The sequence below is a fragment of the Cajanus cajan genome, chromosome 3 (genome assembly GCF_000230855.2).
Source record: "Cajanus cajan strain Asha chromosome 3, NIPB_CcT2T_4, whole genome shotgun sequence".
In the NCBI taxonomy this organism is placed as follows: domain Eukaryota; kingdom Viridiplantae; phylum Streptophyta; class Magnoliopsida; order Fabales; family Fabaceae; genus Cajanus; species Cajanus cajan.
The window spans coordinates 37,932,572-37,955,540 of NC_138519.1; the positions used below are offsets into that span (position 1 = coordinate 37,932,572).

Genomic DNA, 22,969 nt, shown 5'->3' on the forward strand with positions numbered 1-22,969 from the left:
TTCAAACGGAAGTCCAAACCATCTATGGGCAAGATCGGAATTTTTTGGGTTCCGACATGCCCAAGGATAGTATTTAATATATCTTGATGGTCTTCAGGACCAAAAGAACTTTGTGATGTTTGCTCCTCCAACACATTCTACAATAAACTAATTTAGTTTATAATATATCCTACAATAAACAAATTCTACAATAAATCTTAAAATATGCAAATGTTACATTCAATAGGTAAAGATAATTTTTTATAAGAAAATACTAACAATTTTTTTCTACAATTTGGTTAGCAAACTCAGAAGTTATCTTACCTGAGTTTTTTGTGTGAGCCATCTTCCACAACTTATGGTGTGGAGGAAGATGTGGAAGATCAATCACTACAACCTCACTAGCACCAAATTATAATGCTTCCTCCTTAAGTCTCTTAAGTTCATTTTTCATAAAATTTCTCACAAGCACCTCGTAACCTCACAAGACAATAGGTGGGGGACATCATTAAGTTTTTTGATATCTTGTGCTTTTTTGTTCTTACAAGCTGCAATAATTTAATAAAATCATAATTAAATGTGAAAAATAAATATAAATTTTAAAAATAATAAACGCAATTTACCTTCCAAGAAGGATCATTATGAATTTCTTTGAATTTTTCTCATTCTTTAGGGCCAATGTTATACTTATCACAAGGGTTTTTACCCTTTTGTTTTCAATGTATCAATTCCCTTGTGAGATAAAACTTATGTTACCAAAATTTTGTAGCAACAGATGAAAACATTTTTCTCTTTAGTATATTAGTATCACTAATGTCACACACTTCCTACAAAACAAATTCAGATTGAATAATTAATAATAATATTAAAAATAATCATCATTTTGTAAAATCATGTAAAGATAATGGAAATACCAAAATATCTTGCCAAATCATGTTTTTAGTAGTTTGTGTGACTTCTTTCTAAGAAGGAACTAAAACACTAATCTTGTCTCGAGCAAGGGTTCCCAAATAACTTGCAAAATGAACTTTATTTGGCCTTGAAACTACCCCAATAATAGGATCCACATCAAGTGATAATTTTGGCCCATTCATGTATTTACAGGCTAAACTTTTCATCCATAGCTTCAACTCATACCGGAATGGCCCATTCCGGTGATCAGAAAGCCCCATTCTAGATGAGTTTGTTATGGGAAATTTTTGAATCTGAAATGGCTCGTTCCAAGATCAGAACAGCCCGTTCTGGATTTGAAATTAACCCATAACAAAATAGGTCAGAACAGCCCATTTTGACCTAGGATTTCCAGGCTATTTTGGAAGTCTAAAACGACCCGTTCCTAATTGGGAATGACCCGTTCCGGGCTTCTAACTTATTTCTTTTAGGTTTTGGACCTTCTGATGTCATGTTAGTCTGCACTGATGTCATTTTTGGATCTTCGGTAACCCCTTCTTCTTATGTTAAAAGTCCATTTGTTTGTTTATGTCCTGGATAAAATTAGGTGTCTACACTAAAAAGAATCAATAATAATTCATATAGGCTACACTAAAAGTCCATCTGTTTGTGATCTAACTCTTTTTGTAAGTGATGATATAGAGGAAGAGCCTACAAATTTGAGAACAGATCCTCTTGAAGAGGGAGGGATGATGAGATATTGCCTAGCGCAGGACCTATCACATGTGCAATGTAAAGGAGGATACAAGAAGAATGGGCTTAAGATCAAGGTAGAAGACCTAAGCTCGTATTAAGCTATAGGCTTATTATTTAGTCCACTTTCTATTGGTGTATATTTTATCTTGTAAATATTTTCCTTTATTTTTTACCTTGTATTTTGGTCAAGTAGTTTAGGAATTATTGTCTTTGTATTTGTCTTATTTTAGGGGTGTAAATATTTGTTTAGGAATGGTGAAACTAGTAAAGGTCATTTTGGACTTATTGGGCTTGGATAGACCAAGAACACTTGCCTTGGTCCATGCTTGGACATCCATTTGATTATGCAAGTGATTTGGATGTCCAAGAAATGGAGGGAACAACATGTTCCTAATCCATCCAAGTGGCCAACATGCCACATGGTCTTTTCTAGTCACACCAAACATGTCATGCCACATGACAAGCTCCCATTAGTTCTTTTAAATTTAGGATGGTGACATGAGTCATACTTTCCTTACCTTGCCACATGGCAAGCTCTCATTTTTTATTCTAGATCTAAAATAATGACATTTGGAGCATGGTTGGCTAAACTTAACTAGGTTAGTTTAGGGTTAGTAGTTTGAGTTCAAGTTAATCTAACCTAGGTTATTTTAACCTAGGTTAGCTTAGCTTGCACCACAAGCTACCAACTCTTATATATAGACTTCCCTTGTACATAACTCGCCACTTTTGAGATTTATATGAGATATACCTTAAATTTTCTCACTTCATCAATTCATCTTCAACCTAATTTCATCGATGGGTATCTCAACAAGTCGTAGACGAAGAAATCTTAGTAGGTGACTAAGTGTAAAACGCTAATAGAAGGTGGTTGGGTAGTCTGGACCTTGTATCAACATGTGACTTATGTTGTAACATGAACATTAGTTGTTGTATTAGTGAAAAGTCTCACGAAGTTTGTGAGGTTTGGACATAGCCCAAGTTGGGATGAACTAATATAAAACTCTATTTGCAATTTCTTTAACTCTATCTCTTTACTTATTGTAGTTGTTTGCTTACATTACATTTCGTTATTGCACAATCTGTTATTGTTTTAAAACTGTTTAGAAGATAGCTTAATAAGAAAACTAAGTTTTTGAACACTCAAAAGATTCATCTTCTAAAGAATAGAATTTCTTAAAGAACATATTTTTAAGTAATACAATAATTTAACCCCCCCCCCCCTCTTATTGCCCAACATTCACTTTAGAGCACCTCAGGTTATTGTTTTTCTTTTGGTTCTGAATTTTTTTCTTGGTGTTCTAATGCCTTATTTATAAACTTCGGTTTTATTTATTTCCTTCTTTACCTTGAGGAAGTTTTATCTTTAATATGAACCCTTTTTACAATAAGTGTTAAAGAAGATGTTTTCTATTATCTGTTAATTAAAAATGTTTTCTTAATAACTTTTATAATTGTACTATCCGTACTGCAAAGCCGAGCTCCCAGCTCGGCATCACAGCGCATGGCGACCTCGGATACGCGCTATGTGACGTCAGCTCGTCACTTAAACAGATCATAATTGATCTCGGGACCAAGGCCCAACGAAACCCTAATTCACACTAAGGTACGTGCATTACTTATACGAGATTCCTACTCATACAAACCCTAACTTTAGCATCGGAGTCTCTTTTCCAGGTACCACCCCCATCTTGGAGCACAAAACGTACCCGTGAAGGAGGCTCACCAATCTTACTCGGCGAATCATCTCTACAGCAGATCTCCGGTAAGAACAATAATAAATAAGTAGAAGAGTGTCACAAAGCTTGCTATCATTATATAAAGAATTCACAAATATTTTACTTTCTATCACTATTTTCATGTTTGTGTGTGTATATAATTTTTGTTTAATCTTTCATCTCCTTTTTCCTCTTCTTCTTACACTTTTCTATGAAAATCCAGTGTAATACACTTTTCTATGAAAATCCAGTGTAATTCTAGTTTCGGTGCCTAAGTCCACACACATTATTATATTAACATAGAAATAATCAATAGAGTCAATCTAATCATGGAAGTGTTAGAATAATATACATAAAGTCTTAGATTAAAATGTTGGCGTTTTCATTTTAATTTCAATTGATAAAAAAAAAATATTAACATAGAAAAAATAAACAAATAATATGTTGTATCATGTTTAATGGGATTTAGTTTCTAATACAATAATCATAGCTTTTATGCACCAGTTTTTTTCCCCAAATTTATATCAATTTGAAAGTACAACATTTTTCAAATTTTATTGTTGTAAAATATAATATAGTGAGTAACATAATTTATTTTGATTAATTGAATTTTTATAATAAACAATTTTCATGTAAAAAATATAGTTATTATATATACTAATTTTTATTATAAATTCATGAGTTATTTTTAGGTAAAACTAATTATTAATATTTATAATTTTATATATTTAAAATTTTATTTAATATTTCTTACATAACCTTTTTTTATTTGACCTTTGCTTACGTTCCTAATTCTAATCCAATTAATAGGATAACAATACCAATTCAAAAACTATGTCTATATTCAATAATGAGGAAAGACTAACTTATTTTAAAAGTAAGTTTATCTAAATTTAATCATTTTAATAACTCATATTCTATATCAAATTTTAACGATCTAATCATTGAAAAAAAAAATTAATATATAAATTAAATTTGTAAATTTCTAAAAAAAATTAAAAATATTTGATACTTTGTTATATAGATTCAAATTAAAGTATAAAATATTTTTCTGATTATTTATTAATTTAAGTTAATCAAATAAATTATCAAATAATTTTCAATTTTTTAAAAAATATTACAAACTTGATCTATGCATTAATAATTTTTTAATTCAACAATTAAATCGTTAAAATTTGATGTAAAACATGAATTATTAAATGAAATAAGTATAGATAAATTTAGAATAAATGAATTTCTTTTCTTTAATAATTAGTAATATATATGCTTGACCATAAAAGTAGAACATGAAATCTGCTTGGAAATTAGAACAATTGTCTCGACTAGTCCAAAGTTTAAGAGACGTAGGAAGGAATCTTTAATGCAATTAAAAAAAGTTACACATATAAACAGTTAAAATAAAAAATAATATTATACAACATTATTTTTCTACTTGTCTTTCTCCATCACTTAATTTATTATGAAGAAAAAATATATTAATGATAGAGAGAAATAAACATAAAATTGATATTACCTAAGTTGTTGTATAATTCCTGTTGTTAATGTAACATGACTCTAAAATAAAACTTCATGCCAGGTTAAAATCTAACAACATTACATTAATCTAACAGTTCAGAAAAGCCGAACGGTACCCTATAGTTCCCGCCACAAAGTCAGGGAATCCAAATCCGTGCATCACTAGACAAGTAGATATCTGGCCTCGTATTGTATACATCATGCTTTGTCATGCAAAACGTAATGTAGCATTTTAAATATTTCAATTTACATTGTTCCGTTAGCCTTGGAATTTTCGTCCAAAACGGCATTACTTTAATTCGTACTAACAATTGTTTTAAAAGTTTAATAATATCTCTAAAGTAAAATATTTTCACACAATATGTTAGTTTTTTAAAACCATGAAAAGCTGAGCAAGTGACTTACCTTACAAAGGCACACTTGGTTTTACAAAGTTCTGGTTTAGCGTCCAGAATTTCGGTTCTTTCAAGTTTGAACCAAATTAACCATACCCAAATAGAAACTCGACTCACCCAAGAATTTCCAACAACTGACTTCAATCTACATTTCTACAGTATTGAACTTTAGATCATTCTAGCTGTATTTTTAACCATCTTCAAATCCTTCAATGCATGGTGATACAGAACTATATACCATGCTCAGCCTGAAATTCTTAAAACCACAAAGAGGCTCATGGTCAGAACATGGGAAAAATGAGAGATTAGAGTCTCAATTATATAATCCTCTACCTGCATATGGCTTCCTAATTTAAGGGAATTGGATTGCACCTAGAAGAACTTCAGAAACTGAGGAAAACAAAAAAGATATGACCAGAACATTCTAGGAAGGACAAAAGAAATGCTACATTTTATCATCTCGGTGAAGTGAAACAAATAAATAAATAAATAAAGCCAAGAATGATTCAATCCAAAATCCACATGGCTATTCTTTAAACTAAGACTAACAAAGAAAAAAATGAAAATACCAAACAATAAACTTGTTAGGAACCAAAACTCAAAATAGCATAATTGCAGATAAATGGAAAGATCAATGAAGGTAAAAGACTTTCATTTCGGAAAAAATGGTAAATGCAGAAGGGAGAATATCTCTAATGCCCACAGAGCTTAGCTCCTACAGAGAAAAGGGAGTTCTCTGCCTAACAGAAAAAATGATTCTCACAATCGTGCCGTCCCTCTTACTCCAAACCTTCCTATAACTGAATTCCACTCATGACAATCACATTTTTCTCTCGCTCTGCCACCTCAGGATTCTCTCCTTGCTTCCTCTCATTTTTGCTGACATAGACTTTCCAAACAGTGAGCTTATTCTGCTGATGTGCAAGCTGACCATTTGGACTTTCATTCTCTAATTGGGTTCTATCAAAACTGCCCCTATATCTTTCACCATTTGAACTTAAATCTGTGTTGGATGCAGAGATAAAATCACACTCGAGCGAGAATTCGGAAAATATATAGCTAACACACTTCATGCAAATGATTGACCTCTATATCTGCTAAAAGTTAGATACATCCATCTATGTGCAAGCATGACTATTCATGCTTGAAAAATTCCTTTGCAAAATCAAAATATGGTTGATTTCCAATTCTTCCATCTTTTCGATTCCACACAGATAATACTACAATAAATTAATAATATTCAGAAACCATCTCTGGTCAAATGGTCATTGATGGAGTAGGCAAGTGAAGTGAAAGAACTTGCTTCCTTTTCCTTCTCCAAGCTCACAGATATTCTTCCTTGATGAAGAATTCTGGACTTGAACGCAGTTTAGAGGACAAAGAAGAGTGAATTCCTAAACTAAGATAGAAGCATCCAAGCTAGAACTCAAAAGAGTGCCTACGGACAAGACTTAAAAACTAGGATTCCTAAGACTAAGACTATGGACTCCTTGGGGTGACTTTGAGAGAGACTTGACTGAAGTGAATTTTCAGAAATCTCATTAATGTTCAAAGTGAATACACAAGGAGGGAAATAGGTATTTATAGGCCATCGACCAAGGAAAAGTGGCGCCAACTACAAAGGCTCAAGTTGGCGCCAAATTTGAATTCAAATTTGGATGTCCATACTTGTCCATCCATCTGCAGCCACCCTTCTAGAACTCCTAATTACATTTAAGTGTAATTTAGGGTTCATTTGAGTGCTCACATGTGCAGCCACTCTTGGCACAAAACATGTGACTCAAATGCAACTCTAATTACTCTTAAATGTAATTACAATTCTATGATTCATGCCTATTACTTATTTCCTTTAAATTCTTATTCTAATAGCCTAAATACAATGACCAATCAAATACAATCAAAATGAAAAATTACAAGAATTAAAATGAGTCCCATATTGGGTACCAAAAGCTCAAAGGCCCATGAAGTCCAAAACTAGGCCTATTAAGCCTATGGCCTAAAAATGCTACTCTATGTAGTCCAAAATACAAGACCAAAATATATGAAACCTATACTAATATAATATATATAAAAGTAGAAGAAAATGGATATCTCAAGGTGTGGCTCATGTAAGGAGCAACTTGGGCCTTCCAAGCCCATTGGGTCCATTGGGCTTTGACTGGCCCAAATCTTCATGTCTAGCTCATTCCTCTTGGTTCCTTCAAGGTGTCACCTCTTGACCTCCTTGGCATGATTCCATCATCCCCTCCCTCTTGAAAAGGATTTGTCCTCAAATCACTAGGGTCTCTATGATAGACATCATCACCTTCAATAATAAAATATCAATCATAAGAGGTGACATATTCAAATGGTAATGATGGAGGATGCACCCTAAGAAAAATCCTTTTATAAATCCTATCAAAGAGATTTTCACTAAGGAAGATAGACTCTCCAAGGTTAGGGATAAGATCCTTACCTAAGCAAAGTCTATGTGTCTAACTAAATCCTAAAAATGTGATAAAGCTAAGACTATAACAATTGAAAGAGTTATTCCTAAAAACTAAAACATCTTGTCTATGGTACCCTAAATAGTGACCTAGACGTTTCCTAGAAAATAAAGAAAATATTACTAGAAAACTTCCTAAACAATTTTGGATTTTATTTCATGTTAGATAGTCATGAAAAGATAGTGCCCAATGGAGTCTTGAAAACTCATATAAACTATATTTGTCTTCTAGGGAAGGAATCAAATTAAGTTCAAATGAAGATGAACTTCCCATAAGATCAAACATAGAGTATAGGGCACTACAAGTTGTATCTACCAAACAATATAAACCAAAAATTGGGTGCTTTATTGAAACAGCTAGGAAAGAAGGAGTCCTAAAAACAGAAAAACTATCTTCTTTGGGCACCTCCAAAGAAGTAGTACAAGAAGTAGAACTAGGCATAGCCCACTCCTTCTTCACTATATCTTAAAGTTGAGATTCTTTTTCTTGAAAAATGTCTTGTTTTAAATTCTCAACTTCATGACCAGTGGCAGCATGATGGAAAGGGTTAAGACCTTTATGAATAAAGAGAGTATTTTTCAATGGTTGTTTGGTGATAAAGTAACTCTCTTTAGTCACAAGTTCTTTTGAGGAAGCATCTTCATCCTCACTCTTCCCTAAGACAAATTTCTCTTTTCTTTCTTTCTTTCTTTTTCTTTTCATTTGTTTTTGATCCTCAAACACTTGGGATGGTGTTAAAAGATGAAAAACTATTTTCCTATTTTTATGAGTGAAGGATATTTTGTTAGTAAAGTCATCATGTATGGTTTTTTTGTCAAATTGCCATGACCTACTAAGAAAAATATGACAAGCTTCCATAGGGATTACATCACATAACACTTTATTTTTAAAATTCCTTATAGAAAACTTGACCTTCACTTGTTGATTCACCTCCAATTCTTCACCTTCATTGAGCCAATGAAGTTTATAAGGTTGAGGGTGAGGAATAGTGGTGAGAGCTAGCTTATTAACCAACCTTGTACTATAATAATTAGAACATGATCCACTATCAACAATGAGAGAACAAGATCTTTTGGAAACTAAACATCTTGTATGAAAGATATTCTCTATTTGTGGTAGTGAAGTAGGACAAGGTTGACTTCCAAGAAGCCTTTTGACCATAAGAAGATCACCATCAACAGGATAAAGTTTTTCTATTTTCTACTCATGATCACTAGCTTCCTCTTCACTCTCACTAGAAGATGAAGATGATGAGGACTCTTCACTATAGATGTCTTTACCCCTTAATATCATAGTCTTTTTGGTGGGGGCATTGAGAGACAATGTGGCCTCTACCTAGACATTTAAAACATTTGATTTCACTTGTCCTTGAGCTAGTGTGTGAGGTGATCTTTTTCTTCTCCACATCTTTTTCATTTTCTTGAATTTTAGAGGGATTTTCTTTAGAGTAATTCTTGAATGAACTTCCCTCCCTCTTAAGATCTTCCTTGGTATAAGATTTAGAGTTGATATTTTTAGAAGATTTTCTATGTTGTTGTTGTTCTGCCCTTATACAAAGTTAGACCAAGTCATCAAGGTCCCTATAAGGGAGTAATTCAACTTTATCTCTTATATCAAAGTTAAGACCACTCAAGAATCTTGCTATGGTCAATCTTTCCTCTTCCCTTATTCCCTACTATAATAAGAAGGAATGTACCTTCTTCTCATAGCACTCCTTAAGTCATTCCAATATTCTATGGGTGGATCATTATGGAGTCGTCTTTCCCTAACCAAGGTTGTCCACCAATACATAGCTTGTCCTTAGAAAGCTAAGGTGGCCAAGGGAACTTTTCTTTCTTCCCCTACTTGGTGACAAGTGAAGATTTGCTCCACTTTCATTTCCCAATCCAAGTAGGCATCCACATCATCTTTACCATGGAAGGAAGGGAGATCAACTCGTGATTCCCTCACCTTTGGTTCTCTAATGACTCTCCTAGGAGTAGGTTGGTAATATTCATCTATATTCAAACTTTCTACCTCCTCAAGGCTTGTGGAGCTGAGAACCTTTACTACTTTTCTTTTTTTGTTTTAATTTTGCTAAAAGTTTCTCTTCTTGTTGCTTAACCTTTTGTATTTCTTCTTCAAGAATAGCAAGTTGTACTTCCTTTTTCAATTCTTTCCTTTTCTTTGGCAAGTACTTCTTGCTTTCTCCAAAGTTTTAGTGATTTAAGCTCTTTAACAAGATGAGAAAAACTTTTTGGAGAGCCTGAATCATTACCACTTTGAGAATGCCTACTCATGGTTAAGTTTTAAGAAGAATTTTTATATGCAATGCAAAAAGAAAATATTTTTGGGTTTTCTAGGAACAAAACTAAACACTTGGAGGTCTAGGTATACAAATTGCACTATCAAGGGAGGTGAGTTACTAAGAGCCACTTAATAACCAAGCCTTTTCAAGTTGAAATTACTAAACCCACTTATGCTAGCTTCAATTCCACAAAACTTTTCACTAAACTTTGATGCTTATGATTTCTTTTCAAAAAATTTCTTGTTTCCTTTCTAAACATAAGCAAATTAATAAGCTACTCAAGCTAGTCGAAACTACCAAATTCAGCAAACAATAGAACTGAAAACAATAGCTAAGAACAAGAATTAAAAGTTAGTCGGATTCCTAAGTGGAAACTTGAAATCATATGAAATTTTCAAGCCACTTCCACTTGACGAATTTTGTGACGGAATTAGAGACGAATTTTCTTGTGACAGATTTTCCAGCAACCAGAATTGATCTCTAAATCCGTCTCTAATCTGGATTTCTTTTTTATTTTTCTTGACCTGCACAATTGAACAAACTAATCACAGAAAAATGGCTTCTCACAATGATGGAAAGGTGTGATCCTCTTGTGAAGGAAATTTGAGAAGGTTAGGACAAATTTGGTCAAATTTTGATTTCAAGTCCTTTGGCTTAGTATTAGCAATCCTTTCCTTCTAGCTTTTGTGAGCAATGTTTGAACTCCTTGCAAGAGTTTAGCACAACTTCCAGCACTAGATTTTTTTTAATTGAAAACTTGACAAGCACAAGAAAAGAATTAGGAAGCTTATACCAACAAAGAATATGTAATAGTTGACAAAACTCAAAGAAAGCCAATAAAGACACAAAGCTAAAAATTAAGACTCTCAAGGAATGGTTAGCACTCAAAGAGAAAGATCTTAAAAAGGCTCTAAAGTAGATTAAGAAAACCAAAATAATTTTGAAGAGTTCACAAAAAAATTGATTCTAATAGCTAGATCCAAGACTTAGTGAATTTTGGTCTCTTTTCTTCCTTTCTATCCTTCTCAACTTTTTCAAATGTTTTTTATTTTTCTCTTTCTTTTTTTTTTTTACTTTTTTTGTTCTTCCAATTTTGAGAATCAAATTTAGAGAAGTGATTTGCCTTTTACTCCAAAATTCACACAGCAAATAATAATAGAAACCAGATCTATCAAATTCAAAGAAGTGATTTGCCTTTTACTCCAAAATGTTACTCTATGTGATCCAAAATAAAAGACCAAAATATATGAAACCTATACTAATATAATATATACAAAAATAGAAGAAAATGAATATCTCAAGGTGTGGCCCATGTGAGGAGCAACTTGGGCCTTCCAAGCCCATCAAGCCCATTGGGCTTTGACTGGTCCAAATTTTCATGTCTAGCACATTCCTCTTAGTTCCTTCAAGGTGCCACCTCTTGACCTCCTTGAAAAATTCCTTTGCAAAATCAAAATATGGTTGATTTCCAATTCTTCCATCTTTTCGATTCCACACAGATAATACTACAATAAATTAATAATATTCAGAAACCATCTATGGTCAAATGGTCATAAACTTTAATATTATCTTTATATTTAGCTATAGTAATTTACCTTGCAGCAAGAGGGCATCAATTATAATTGAAGGTATTAACCGTATATTTTCTGAAAAAATATAGGCATGTTGTGCATACCAATACTACTCGAAGATGAAAATGATTTCAGAAATTTCAGCCCTATGAATACCCAAAGTCTGTTGATTCAAATTGTGGTTAGAATACCTGTCATCCACCAAATATTGCTACTATTCTACTGCATCACAGTATCACACACCTTGTCTAGACACCACGAGGCCTAGCACAATGGGAAATGAACTCTTATCGAGATTTTATGATGAATTTCTCCTTTATATATGTGTTTCATAAGTTCTTCCCTCCTCTCTCCGAGAAGTATGGGAATCCTAGACTGACTTTTGGCGAGCCCAGTAAAAATTGATTAAAATTTAAAACCTCTCCTATCTTTATAAAACTAACAATGACATTTTCTGATAGATCCCAACAGTCAAGATTCAGAATTGAAATAGAAGAGAGATGGGAGAAGGAAGAGAATCAGAGAGAAAGTCTATTATTCTGCTCTGCCAAGGGAAGAAAGACCCCCTTCATACTGTAAAATCAGTTTATTATCAATTACCAAAAAATGAATCCCCCTAATCGTATGTACAAGGGTATTTATAAGTTTCACATAGTCCAAGTCAAAGTGAGACCTTCATTATTCTAACTACTGCTACCGCCTAGCAAAAACACTTGATAGGCCCTTTTGGTTCCTAGCAATTTTTGTCTCGGGAGAAGGCTTTTTATCCTTTTGGTTCGAAGGAATTTTTGTCTTGGGAGAAGGCTTTATTTCCATTTTTGTCTTGGGAGAAGGCTTCATTTCCATTTTTGTCTTGGGAGAAGGCTTTATTTCCATGCCAATTGATTCATCACACATTAGATAGACAGCTGTCTTCTTGATTGCCAATCCATTCCCAAGAGTCACAAAAATTTTTACCTTGTCTCCAGGTCCCAAATGTGATATTATGCCCTGCCAATCAAATGAAATTACTGTGTCTTGCTTGTGTATCTGCATGGTGCACTTTGTGTAATTAACCATTGAAACACTAACTAGACATTTAGTTGCCATGTTTTCGCGGGTTGATAAATAAACAACACACAAAGTCATTCCCTTTATGCGACAATCCTTGGGCACAGTAAAATACACTGAATGTCCCTCACCCGTATGAGCCAACCAGTAAGGATAATTGTCACCAGGGAGAAAAATATCACAAGACTCGTTGGTTGTCAATCCCTGTAGCATAAGCAAAAAAGCTTAGTCATTTTTGCACTTCTGCTTTTCAAATGGACTCCTAAAATCATTATTTTTGTCATTCCAAGGCATTTTTAAGAAAATAACAACGTAAATAGTTATGTTAATTAGTTCAGACAAAGTTGGTTAGTAGTTTTGTTGTGTATCCATCAACAGCAGATCATTCGGATGCATTTCTGTTTATGTCATATACGTCTTTCAACTTATATAACAAACATAAAACAAGCATAACAGGAAGAAAATGGAAATCAATTTCCTACTGCTTCATATGAGCATGATCACTTGGCTTGCTGAGTATTCAAATAAGGTATTTTTAAATGAAGCTAGGTGATTATAGAAGGAAAAGGTGCTCAAAAATGGTGAGTATTGAAGTTTCCTCTCGATATTTCATGTTCTCTTTGTTAATAGCTAGAATGAATAGTGAAGGTAAGTAGACAAAAGTGAAGAGAATGAACCTTAGATATGCTATCAATGAGAGTATTGAAGACTGCACGGTAACATCCAATTCCAATCAAATAAGACCCCTGGTATTGATTTGAAATTTGTGATGTATCTGATCTTATTTCAAATTCAGTAAAATTTACACCATATGCATCATCCGGAATTGTTCTTAATAGTTTAGATAGTTGAAATTCTGTGTCTTGCACCGAAAGACTACGAAGATTTGAAAGATTTCTAACCGCTGATGCTAGATCACCCAAAATATTGTTCTGCAAATCCATGTAAACTAGATATGATGAAGTGACACTAAATGAATGAATACGAGTTAGGGGATTCATTTTTGGTGACATCCAAGACCAAATGATAGAAGGAAAAACATTATGTGATAATCCTTCATATCCACATAGGGATACATAATCAATGCTTTTTGATCTTACTATTGAAAAGGGAACTCGTGTCACAGCAGTATTTTTAGCAAATAGAGTTGTCAAGGATTCCATCTGCACTATGTCTTCTTCCAATTTGTCAATCTTCGAAGAACCCGAAAGGATGAGACTTTTCACAGATTTCAACTTGTAAACTCTCCTTGGAAGATTGGCAAGACTTTTACAGTCCTTCAAATTTAATAGAATAAGATTGCGGAGATCTCCAATGGACTTGTGTACCTTGCACAAACTAGGGCAATCTTTGAGAATGAGCTTTTCAAGATTTGGTAGTTTTGAAAACTCAGGGGTTTCTTTCAAGTACTTGGAATGACTAAGATTGAGGATTTTTAGCCACCCTAAATCCTACAACAAGATAAATTTTGAAAAAGATTAGAGAAGAGAACAAAAAGTGAAATAGTGGTAAGTAGAAACAATTAATATTTTAATTAACCTATGAGCTTTAAAAGAAAATGGCATGTAATGTATACCTGGGGATCTTTCCAGACTAGTCTAAGATTACTGTGTTTTAAATCAATCGCAATTGCACCTTCCAGATAAAAGTTGTTAGGTATGTATCTTCGAGGAAATCCTTTCCACCTGATCCATCTCAGTTGCTTAGAAAGACACCCATAATCTCCAGTGAGTTGTACATTATCAAGTTGTAACAGTCTCAAATTCTTCTTCTTAAAAGCATCAGCTTTGATGAAGAAATATCTGTTGGATAAATGCAATTTCAGAGCCAATCCCTCAATAGCTTTGGTCCCCTGTGATGAAAAGAGCAAAGAAAAATAAATTGACAAATCTGTATTGTTAGCTCACTAGAGAGTGATACTTGAAGCTCCACCAAACCACACATGTAATGCACATCTAAAGGAAAACACTTTCAAGTTTCAAATCTGAATATAAAGAATGTACTTACAGTATTCTTTTCCAATACATAGAGTACATCCCCTTCAAACCACAACCGACTGCGCTTCCCAAGTTCCGTTCTTGAACTTTCACAAATTATTTCTCTTCCCATTTCTTGAAGCAAAGGATGCATTCCCAGTTTGTTGTTCTTTTCAAGTTTTATGAGGCTACACTCTATGAGAACTGTTATTCCAATATCAGCATATAAACCACAGCCATTTAGTATATTAGTAACATAGGCTCTGTCTACACCAATAAAGAAACAACATATATCAAGAAATATATCCTTTTCCATCTGATCTTGTAAATCATCAAAACTTATTCTTAATTTCTCCAGAATTTGATCAAAGGGTGTTATTTTTGGATTTGATGAAAGACTTTCCCACACTTCCTTTGATGTCTGTCCAAATGAATAATAACCAAGGACTTGAAGAGCTAGTGGTAGTCCTCCACAATAAGCAACTATATTTCTTGCAAATTCGTTGAAGTCTTCTCTTGGTTTTGCTTCTCCAAAAGCATGCCAACTAAAAAGCTCAAGGGACTCTTTTTCATCCATTTTATGCATCTCATAAAGATAATCAACTTTAAATCGGTCAAGCAGGCGAAGATTTCTGGTTGTAATGATTATTACAGTTCCTTGACCAAACCATTCACGATTTCCACATAGGTGTAACTGGCTCATCTCATTCACATTATCAAGTACAATGAGCAACTTTTTTCCACAAAGTCTTTCCTTGATGATAGTTGTGCCCTTCCCAATGCTTTGTATCTTGACCTTTCCTTTAAGGATATCTGAAAGAAGTCGTTCTTGTAAACGAACATGCCCTCTACCTTTTGTTTTACAAACTTCTCTAATATCTTCAATGAAACTTTTATCCATGAATGTACGATGAATTTGATTGTAGATGGCTTTGGCTGTGGTAGTTTTACCGGAACCTCCCATTCCCCATATCCCTATGATACAGACTTTGTTGGATTGCTTTTCAATAAATCCAATCACTTTCTCCACGCGGGATTCTAAACCAACAGGAAATTTGGTAATAGGCAAGACTTCGTTGTCTAGCTTAGTAAGAATGTGGTCAACAACTTCCCGCACTAGTTCAGCTTCATTCCTTCAAGTTCAATAATAATTATAAAACAAGCAGAATGGTCATTTATTAAGAAAAATACTTCATCAGTTTCACAATCACCTTAGTTTAAGGTTCCTACAAAGGTTAAGGACAATAATAAATATATCTTAAATATGTTTTTAGTCTCTCAAGTTAAAGATAAATTTATTTTTAGGTACTTAAATTTAAAATTAGTCTTTTTATTTATTATAATTTTTATAAAAAAAAAAAATTTCTTTTAGTCCTTATACTCAAATTTTAATAGAAAACCTGTTAAATATTATCATATAATTATTTTGTTAGAAAATCTGTCAAATACTGTCGCATAATTTAAATGTGACTTAAATATATTTTTAGCCCTTCAAATTTAAGATAAATTTATTTTTAGTCTCTCAAATTTAAATTGATCTTTTTAATCTTATAATTTCAAAAAAATATCTTATTTCGATCCTTATATTCAATTTTTGTTAAAGAATCTCACAAATATTGTTGCATAAGTAAAAATATTAAACTCAATGAATATTACATAACTATCTCAATCTTACACTTATATATATGTTATCAATGACCCAAGGGGTTAAAACAAAATTTTTAAAAATAACAAAAACTAAAAGTAACCAAAAACAAATTTATCCTAAATTTAAGAGACTAAAAACATATTTAAGCCTTAAATGCATTATGTATCTCTTTTTATACAATTTTACTAAAGTAACCCATCTTAATTAGTTTTAGTTTTAATTGTAGTTGTTGAATAATTTACTAAGGGGGAAAATTAGGGGGGAAAATAATCAAAAGTGAACATATCATTCATTTTACGATTTGAGATGTTTTCTAAATGCTAAAAGCCTAAAACTGCATATTAAGTAAATCTTAAGCTTAAAATATGCTTCATTCAGTATCAAACAAAATCAGCGAGAAACCATAAAAAGTATTGATTGATTTACGTGAAATCGCTCTGAACCCAACGACGGAAATTTGCAACTTTGGAGAGTGAACGGCTCCACCTTGACAACCTGATTTCCAGGAGTTCTCCTGAAAACATTTCCTGTTCAGCTGCTTTGAGCGCTTTCACAAGATCACCCTTCTGATGACGTTCATCGTATGGGTCAATTTCGTAAAATATGGGCATAACAGTTTCGTGGCATTCAATGATTTTCTCAAGCTCCTCGAGACACCAAATAGATTGCCCCCAAGTAGGTACAGCATAGCTTTTGGAGAAAACAACTATTGCTATCTGAGACCCTTCTATTGCTCGCATAACCTCGTTCTTATGCTCATTCTCATCCTCAAGAAAAGTGTTGACTTTAGCTTCTAAAAGAGCGGAATGGAGATGAGAAACAAAAGCCCTGCAGATGTCTCCACCCCCAGAACTGATGAACACATCGTATTTCCATTTGGGTTTGGATTCTGAGAAGGATGGTGAAGAAGACGCGAATTCCATCAAAGCACTTAAGGTCAACCGTTGGGACTTGAGAACCAAAATACAGATAGAAATAGAATATCTTTACTTCTTTGGTGCTATCACCTTGCCCGCCTTTGGGCCAAGCCCAGTGGGCCTACGGCCCAGGACTCAGGTTTAAAACAAATTACATACTTTTCATCTTCACTTTTTTAAAAATATTTTATATTTTTAACTTTTTTCCAACTTTTATAATTTTTAAGGATGAATTAGAAGAAGAAAAAAATATTATTTTTAAAATCAATAACTACACTTTTTTTTTTCACAGACGCAGAATGCATTTTTATCTATTAGTTTTAAATAATTAATTTATTTTTATATTTTTTTTCTTCACTTTTTAACTGCAGAAATCTTCCATGTAAGGTTTTGAAATTTAATGTTTTTAAACCCAATTTTATAATATTTTTAATTTCTATCTATCTAATCAATTCGTTTGGTTGCAGTGAATTACATAGTTAATTTTTAGGTTTTTTTATGTAATAAAATTCTCGACCACGATTCATTCTTGTTGTAAAAAGAACTCATTGATTACCATATTCTATCTTTGTATTTTTCAATGAAGAAATAATATTAATACAAGATAGGAGAAAATATAATTTAGGTTAAAATATTTTTTTAGTCACAATAGTTTTACTTACTTTATTTTTTTTGTTTTTATAATTTAAAATAGATATTTTTAGTTTCTTTACTCATCTTTCTCAATCATTTTCAATTTCCATAGTTTAAATAATTTTTTTAGTCTTTATACTAACATTTTTTTAATCATTTATATCCTTGTCATGATTTTTTTTATAGTATTATCTATTTTGTGTTGACATGATATAGATCTTTAATTTTTTCAAGTAAAACAATGGTGTCTCAACAATAAATGTCATGGATAAGAATATAAAAGAGACATGAAAAATTGAGAGACCTAATTTAGAGTAACTCAAACAAAATAAATTTAATATCTGACAAACAAAGTTAAATTAAAGTTCAACAGCAAACTTACTAGCTGCTCCGAGCCGAAGATATTTGAGAGCGTTTTGAGTACTCAACAGCAATTGGTCAAGTTCAATCATCAGGTACGTAATGGCTAACCTGGACATTGTTCATGTTGACTCCTCTGGGGACGAAGAGGAATCTAGGTTAAGGACGACGCCGAACCAGGAGGAAGGGTTTCCACATGTGTAGGAGGAAGGGTTTCCACATGCAAACTTACTAGCTGCTCCGAGCCGAAGATATTTGAGAGCGTTTTGAGTACTCAACAGCAGTTGGTCAAGTTCAATCATCAGGTACGTAATGGCTAACCTGGACATTGTTCATGTTGACTCCTTTGGGGACGAAGAGGAATCTAGGTTAAGGACGACGCCGAACCAGGAGGTAGCGTCGGCTTCAGCTTCGAATGGGGGCGATTCCGCAGAGTCGGCTTCGGGGTCCGATCGGTCGCAAAGCGGGAATGATTTGACATCGGCTGTGGGTTCTGAAGATCAGCCGAGTCGGGGTGGGGAATCGTCAAGAATTTTTCCTCCCATATCGACTCCCGGGTATTCGTGGGTACATGGTGAAGTTGGTAGTGTATACTCTCGGTATACGAGCAAGAAGTCTCTTGCGGACTTCGTATCAGCCATAAAGTTTTTAAACTTTCCCGAAGATGAAGAACCTTCTGCTGTCTTTTTCCAACCGTGCCGAGGTGACGGGGCTTCGAATCCAGACTTCGTTTATTTGAATCAAGGATCGTCCAAATACCCATTCTTTTACGTGTATGATTATATGTTCCGGGATCTGAAGATATCCCTCCCTTTTGACGATTATTTCATGAGTATACTTCGACTTCTTAATGTGGCGCCGAGCCAACTTCACCCGAACACCTGGGCCGCTATGCAAGGGTTTAGGCATTTGTGTTTAGCCCTCGGTCTCCAACCCACTCCACATCTATTCCTGCACTTCTATACGTCTCGGCCGACGAAAAAGGCTAAGTGGCTGTCGTTGATTCGTCACAATGATTGCTTACTGCAACCTTTTACCACCTCGTACAAAAAATTTAAAGTGGGATTTATGAAGGTGATGATTCGGCCAGAACCAGGAAAAAAGTATTTCTTTGATGCCGAAGGGAATCCCCTATTTCCCTTGTATTGGACCCGGAAGCCGCGCAAGTACGACACGGTTTCCAAATCACGCATGTCCCCGGAGGAGAGAATGAGTCTAAGTTTTTTAGACAAACTACCTCGGCCTCTACCATGTCGTCCTCTGATCCGGTTGTTTGAATCGGCCGATGTAGTCGAGGAACTAATTGGTATAGTACTTTTCTTATTTAATTAAATTTGTGTGTTATCATTGATTTTGACTAATAATGTGCAGGTATAATGGCTGCCCATGGAGATGACGATCTAGACATCCGTAACCTGATCCGGAATCAATTGGCGGCGACTATTGGAAACAAGACTTCAGCCCCGATGGGTGGGAATCAAGCTACCGTCCAAGCTGGTGGGGTAGGGTCTTCGGCTCGGAAAAAGAAACCCACTCGGCCCCAACCTGAAAAAAGAAGGCCGGATGCAAGGGCCGAGGAAGAAAATCGCCGGGCCAAACAACGCCGAGTGGCTAGCCCCCCTGTTCCAGAAGGTCTATCTTCGCCAAGTTTTTTGGCCGGGAACGTCAACGCTCAGGATTTCCTGAGTCAAGACTTAACTTCTGAAGCCGGCCAAGGGATGCTGAGTCGCATGAGCTCGGCTCAAAAATGGAGCTTCTTCTGCGAGTTCCAAGTGCGGGCCGTGGCAATGGCCCAAAGCATAGTTATGCAGCCGAACGGCGAGGCTGATGGGCTGCGCCGGCAGCTTGCTGAGCAGGAGAAGTCTCTTCAAGAGACGCTAGCGGCTTTAACAGACGCTCAAACATCCAACAGCAAGTACCAGGCTGAAATGGATCGCAGAGGGCGGGTTGCCGACGACTTGGCCTTGAAGGTTCAGCGTCTCGAACTTGCTTTGAAGACCGAGACCGACAAGGTTACTGCTCTAGGGAAGGGGTTGGATGCTGAGAAGACCGCTTTCGAGGCCTATAAGGAGAAAGCGCGTGCCAAGGTCCTTAGCCAGCATCAGGCCGGCTTTGCCCAAGCGGCTCGGCAAGCCTGTCATTTCGGCGACTTTCCGCCAGACTTCCATCTTGACATGACGAAAGATTTCTTTCAAGGGAAGCTGGTGGACCTCACTTCTATTCCTCCTGATCAACAAGCCGACGAGGAAGCTCCGGCTCGGGCGAACGAGCCAAATGAGGATGTTACAATTCAGGAGGAAGAAGCGCCTGAGGCTGGTCCGATTCCTGGCGAGGCGGAGGTAGTTTCTTAGGTTTTTGCGTTGTAATTCCGGGCCAATAGTGCCCGTTTTTTTTTTTGTTGCTAGGCCGATAGTGCCTTTTAATAAATTCGATTTTTCTCTTCGTATACTGCTTTGAATTCTTTTCGCAATGTTTTTCTCATTGGCCGAGAGTCATCTCGGGTTAGAAGATCTAAAACTAAAGCCGCATCCTTGGCCGAGAGGCATCTCGGGAGGGAAGACGTAGGATTAAAAGTCACATCCTTGGCCGAGAGACATCTCGGGAGGAAAGACTTGTAGGATTGAAAGTCACATCCTTGGCCGAGAGACATCTCGGGAGGGAAGACTTGTAGGATTGAAAGTCACATCCTTGACCGAGAGACATCTCGGGAGGGAAGACTTGTAGGATTGGAAGTCACATCCTTGGCCGAGAGACATCTCGGGAGGGAAGACTTGTAGGATTGAAAGTCACATCCTTGGCCGAGAGACATCTCGGGAGGGAAGACTTGTAGGATTGAAAGTCACATCCTTAGCCGAGAGACATCTCGGGAGGGAAGACTTGTAGGATTGAAAGTCACATCCTTGGCCGAGAGACATCTCGGGAGGGAAGACTTGTATGATTGAAAGTCACATCCTTAGCCGAGAGACATCTCGGGAGGGAAGACTTTAATGTTAAAAATGTATAGTAAGTCAAAGATAATTGAACTGTGTTTTTATTGATTGGATGCCTCATTAAAAACTTTGCCGGCCAAAACCTCTTTTCACGATTTTTTAAGAGGAGAAAAGACCGGTTCAAGGAAAAGAGTGCATCATTATACATAGTTGAAATGTAAATACATGATGTTGATTCAACTGTAATATGTCTTCAAATGAGTAGAATTCCATGTCCGAGGAATGACCTTGCCGGACAGCTCTTCTAACTTGTACGCTCCATTGTTGAGGACATGCCGTATCCGGAAAGGGCCGTCCCAGTTGGCTGATAGCTTCCCTTCTGAAGAGTTGCGTCTGGCTGACCCGGTTGCTCTCCATACAAGATTACCTTCGTGAAATGTTCTCGGCTTAACACTTGAATTGAAACGGCGTGTCATGCGTTGTTTACATGCCTCGGCCACAATCTGTGCTTTTTCCCGTGCTTCATCGAGGACATCAAGCTTGGCTCGGAGCGAAGCATTGTTAGACTCCTCATGGAAGTGCTGTCTTCGAAATGATGGCTCTCCGACTTCAACCGGGATCATGGCGTCTGCGCCGTAAGTCAGGCGAAAGGGTGTCTCTTTTGTTGTTGATTGTGGTGTACATCGATACGCCCAAAGGACCTCTGGCAACTCTTCGGCCCATGCCCCTTTTGCCGAACCGAGCCGTTTCTTTAATTCGGTGAGGATAACCTTATTGGCCGCTTCGGCCTGGCCGTTCGACTGGGGGTGTTCAACTGATGTAAACCTATGCCGGATGCCAAGGTTTTCAAGGAAAGAGTTGAACTTTTTGTCCGTGAATTGTAGGCCGTTATCCGAGATGATGGCATATGGGATGCCGAAACGGGTAACTATGTTCTTCCAGACAAATTTCTGGACATTAGCGGCGGAGATGCAGGCAAGCGGCTCGGCCTCAATCCACTTTGTGAAGTAATCGACAACTACGAGGAGAAACTTAACTTGTCCCTTCGCCACCGGAAATGGGCCGAGTACATCAATGCCCCATAAAGTAAACGGCCATGGAGAGCTGATGCTATGCAGTTCAGCAGCTGAAGCATGGATGAGGTTCCCGTATTTTTGGCACTGAACACATTTCTTGACAAAGTCGGCGCAGTCCCCCTTCAGAGTTGGCCAATAATAACCGGCCCGCAAGACTTTAGCTGCTAAGGTTCGTCCTCCGAAATGGGAGCCACAAATACCCTCATGGACTTCCCTCATCACGTAATCTGCTTGGTGACTATCTATGCATTTGAGCAGCGGGGTGGAGAACCCCCGTCTGTAGAGGTCCTCGGCTATCATGGAGTACCGAGCCGCCTGTGTTCGCAACTTCTTAGCTTCCAACGGGTCGGCCGGTACTGCGCCGTTAGTGATATAGTTCCGAATGGGTGTGGTCCATGAGGGTGATTCATCTATTGCCATGCACTCGGTTGTTACGCTTGGGGGGGGAACTTCAAGATGAATAGTGGTGCGCAGCTGTCCTGGCTTCCGGCTGCTGGCGAGCCGAGCTAACTGATCAGCTCGTTCATTATTGCTACGCAAAACATGGCGAACCTGAACCTCGCTGAACCGGAGAGACCGTATCGGTCACGTGGGCCAACACGTGCCATTTCGTCAAACACTCATGCATAGTAAGCCACGTACAAGCATCACCATCAACGTCGGCTCGGCATGAGGTCGAGAACCGACATCAGTCTGGTTAATGCCAATATGGACCATCATCACTCATCGAGTCGGCTCGGTCAAGTACCGTTCCGACATAGATCGTACCGGAAGTATACAA

The 22,969-nt window shown here is 36.2% G+C and overlaps 1 protein-coding gene across 2 annotated transcripts; it reads right to left on the reverse strand.

Annotated features, from left to right (window-relative positions):
- Nucleotides 1–12,108: 12,108 nt before the first annotated feature.
- On the reverse strand, nucleotides 12,109–17,243 carry LOC109790700 (disease resistance protein RUN1). 2 transcript variants are annotated; one of them, XM_083070875.1, is made up of 5 exons: nucleotides 16,699–17,243; nucleotides 14,656–15,757; nucleotides 14,225–14,500; nucleotides 13,749–14,099; nucleotides 12,109–12,852 (listed from the first exon to the last, which is right to left on the reverse strand). In XM_083070875.1, exons 1-5 carry the CDS (start codon nucleotides 17,193–17,195, stop codon nucleotides 12,292–12,294), a joined length of 2,787 nt encoding a protein of 928 aa, XP_082927001.1. In that variant the 5' UTR covers nucleotides 17,196–17,243; the 3' UTR covers nucleotides 12,109–12,291. The 2 variants fall into 2 exon arrangements, with proteins under 2 accessions (XP_082927001.1, XP_020205486.2); XM_020349897.3 differs by having other exon boundaries at nucleotides 13,326–14,099.
- Between the last annotated feature and the right edge of the window lie 5,726 nt (nucleotides 17,244–22,969).

What these genes read in the sequence shown, in the direction of transcription:
- LOC109790700 (XM_020349897.3), bottom strand. Translation starts at nt 17,195, where the DNA reads ATGGAATTCGCGTCTTCTTCACCATCCTTCTCAGAATCCAAACCCAAA. An exon ending in TGGGTTCAGAGCGATTTCAC is followed by an intron (nt 15,758 to 16,698) that starts GTAAATCAATCA and finishes TTGAACTTGAAG; the next exon opens with GAATGAAGCTGAACTAGTGC. An exon ending in TCATTGATAGCATATCTAAG is followed by an intron (nt 12,853 to 13,325) that starts GTTCATTCTCTT and finishes CTTATGCTACAG; the next exon opens with GGATTGACAACCAACGAGTC.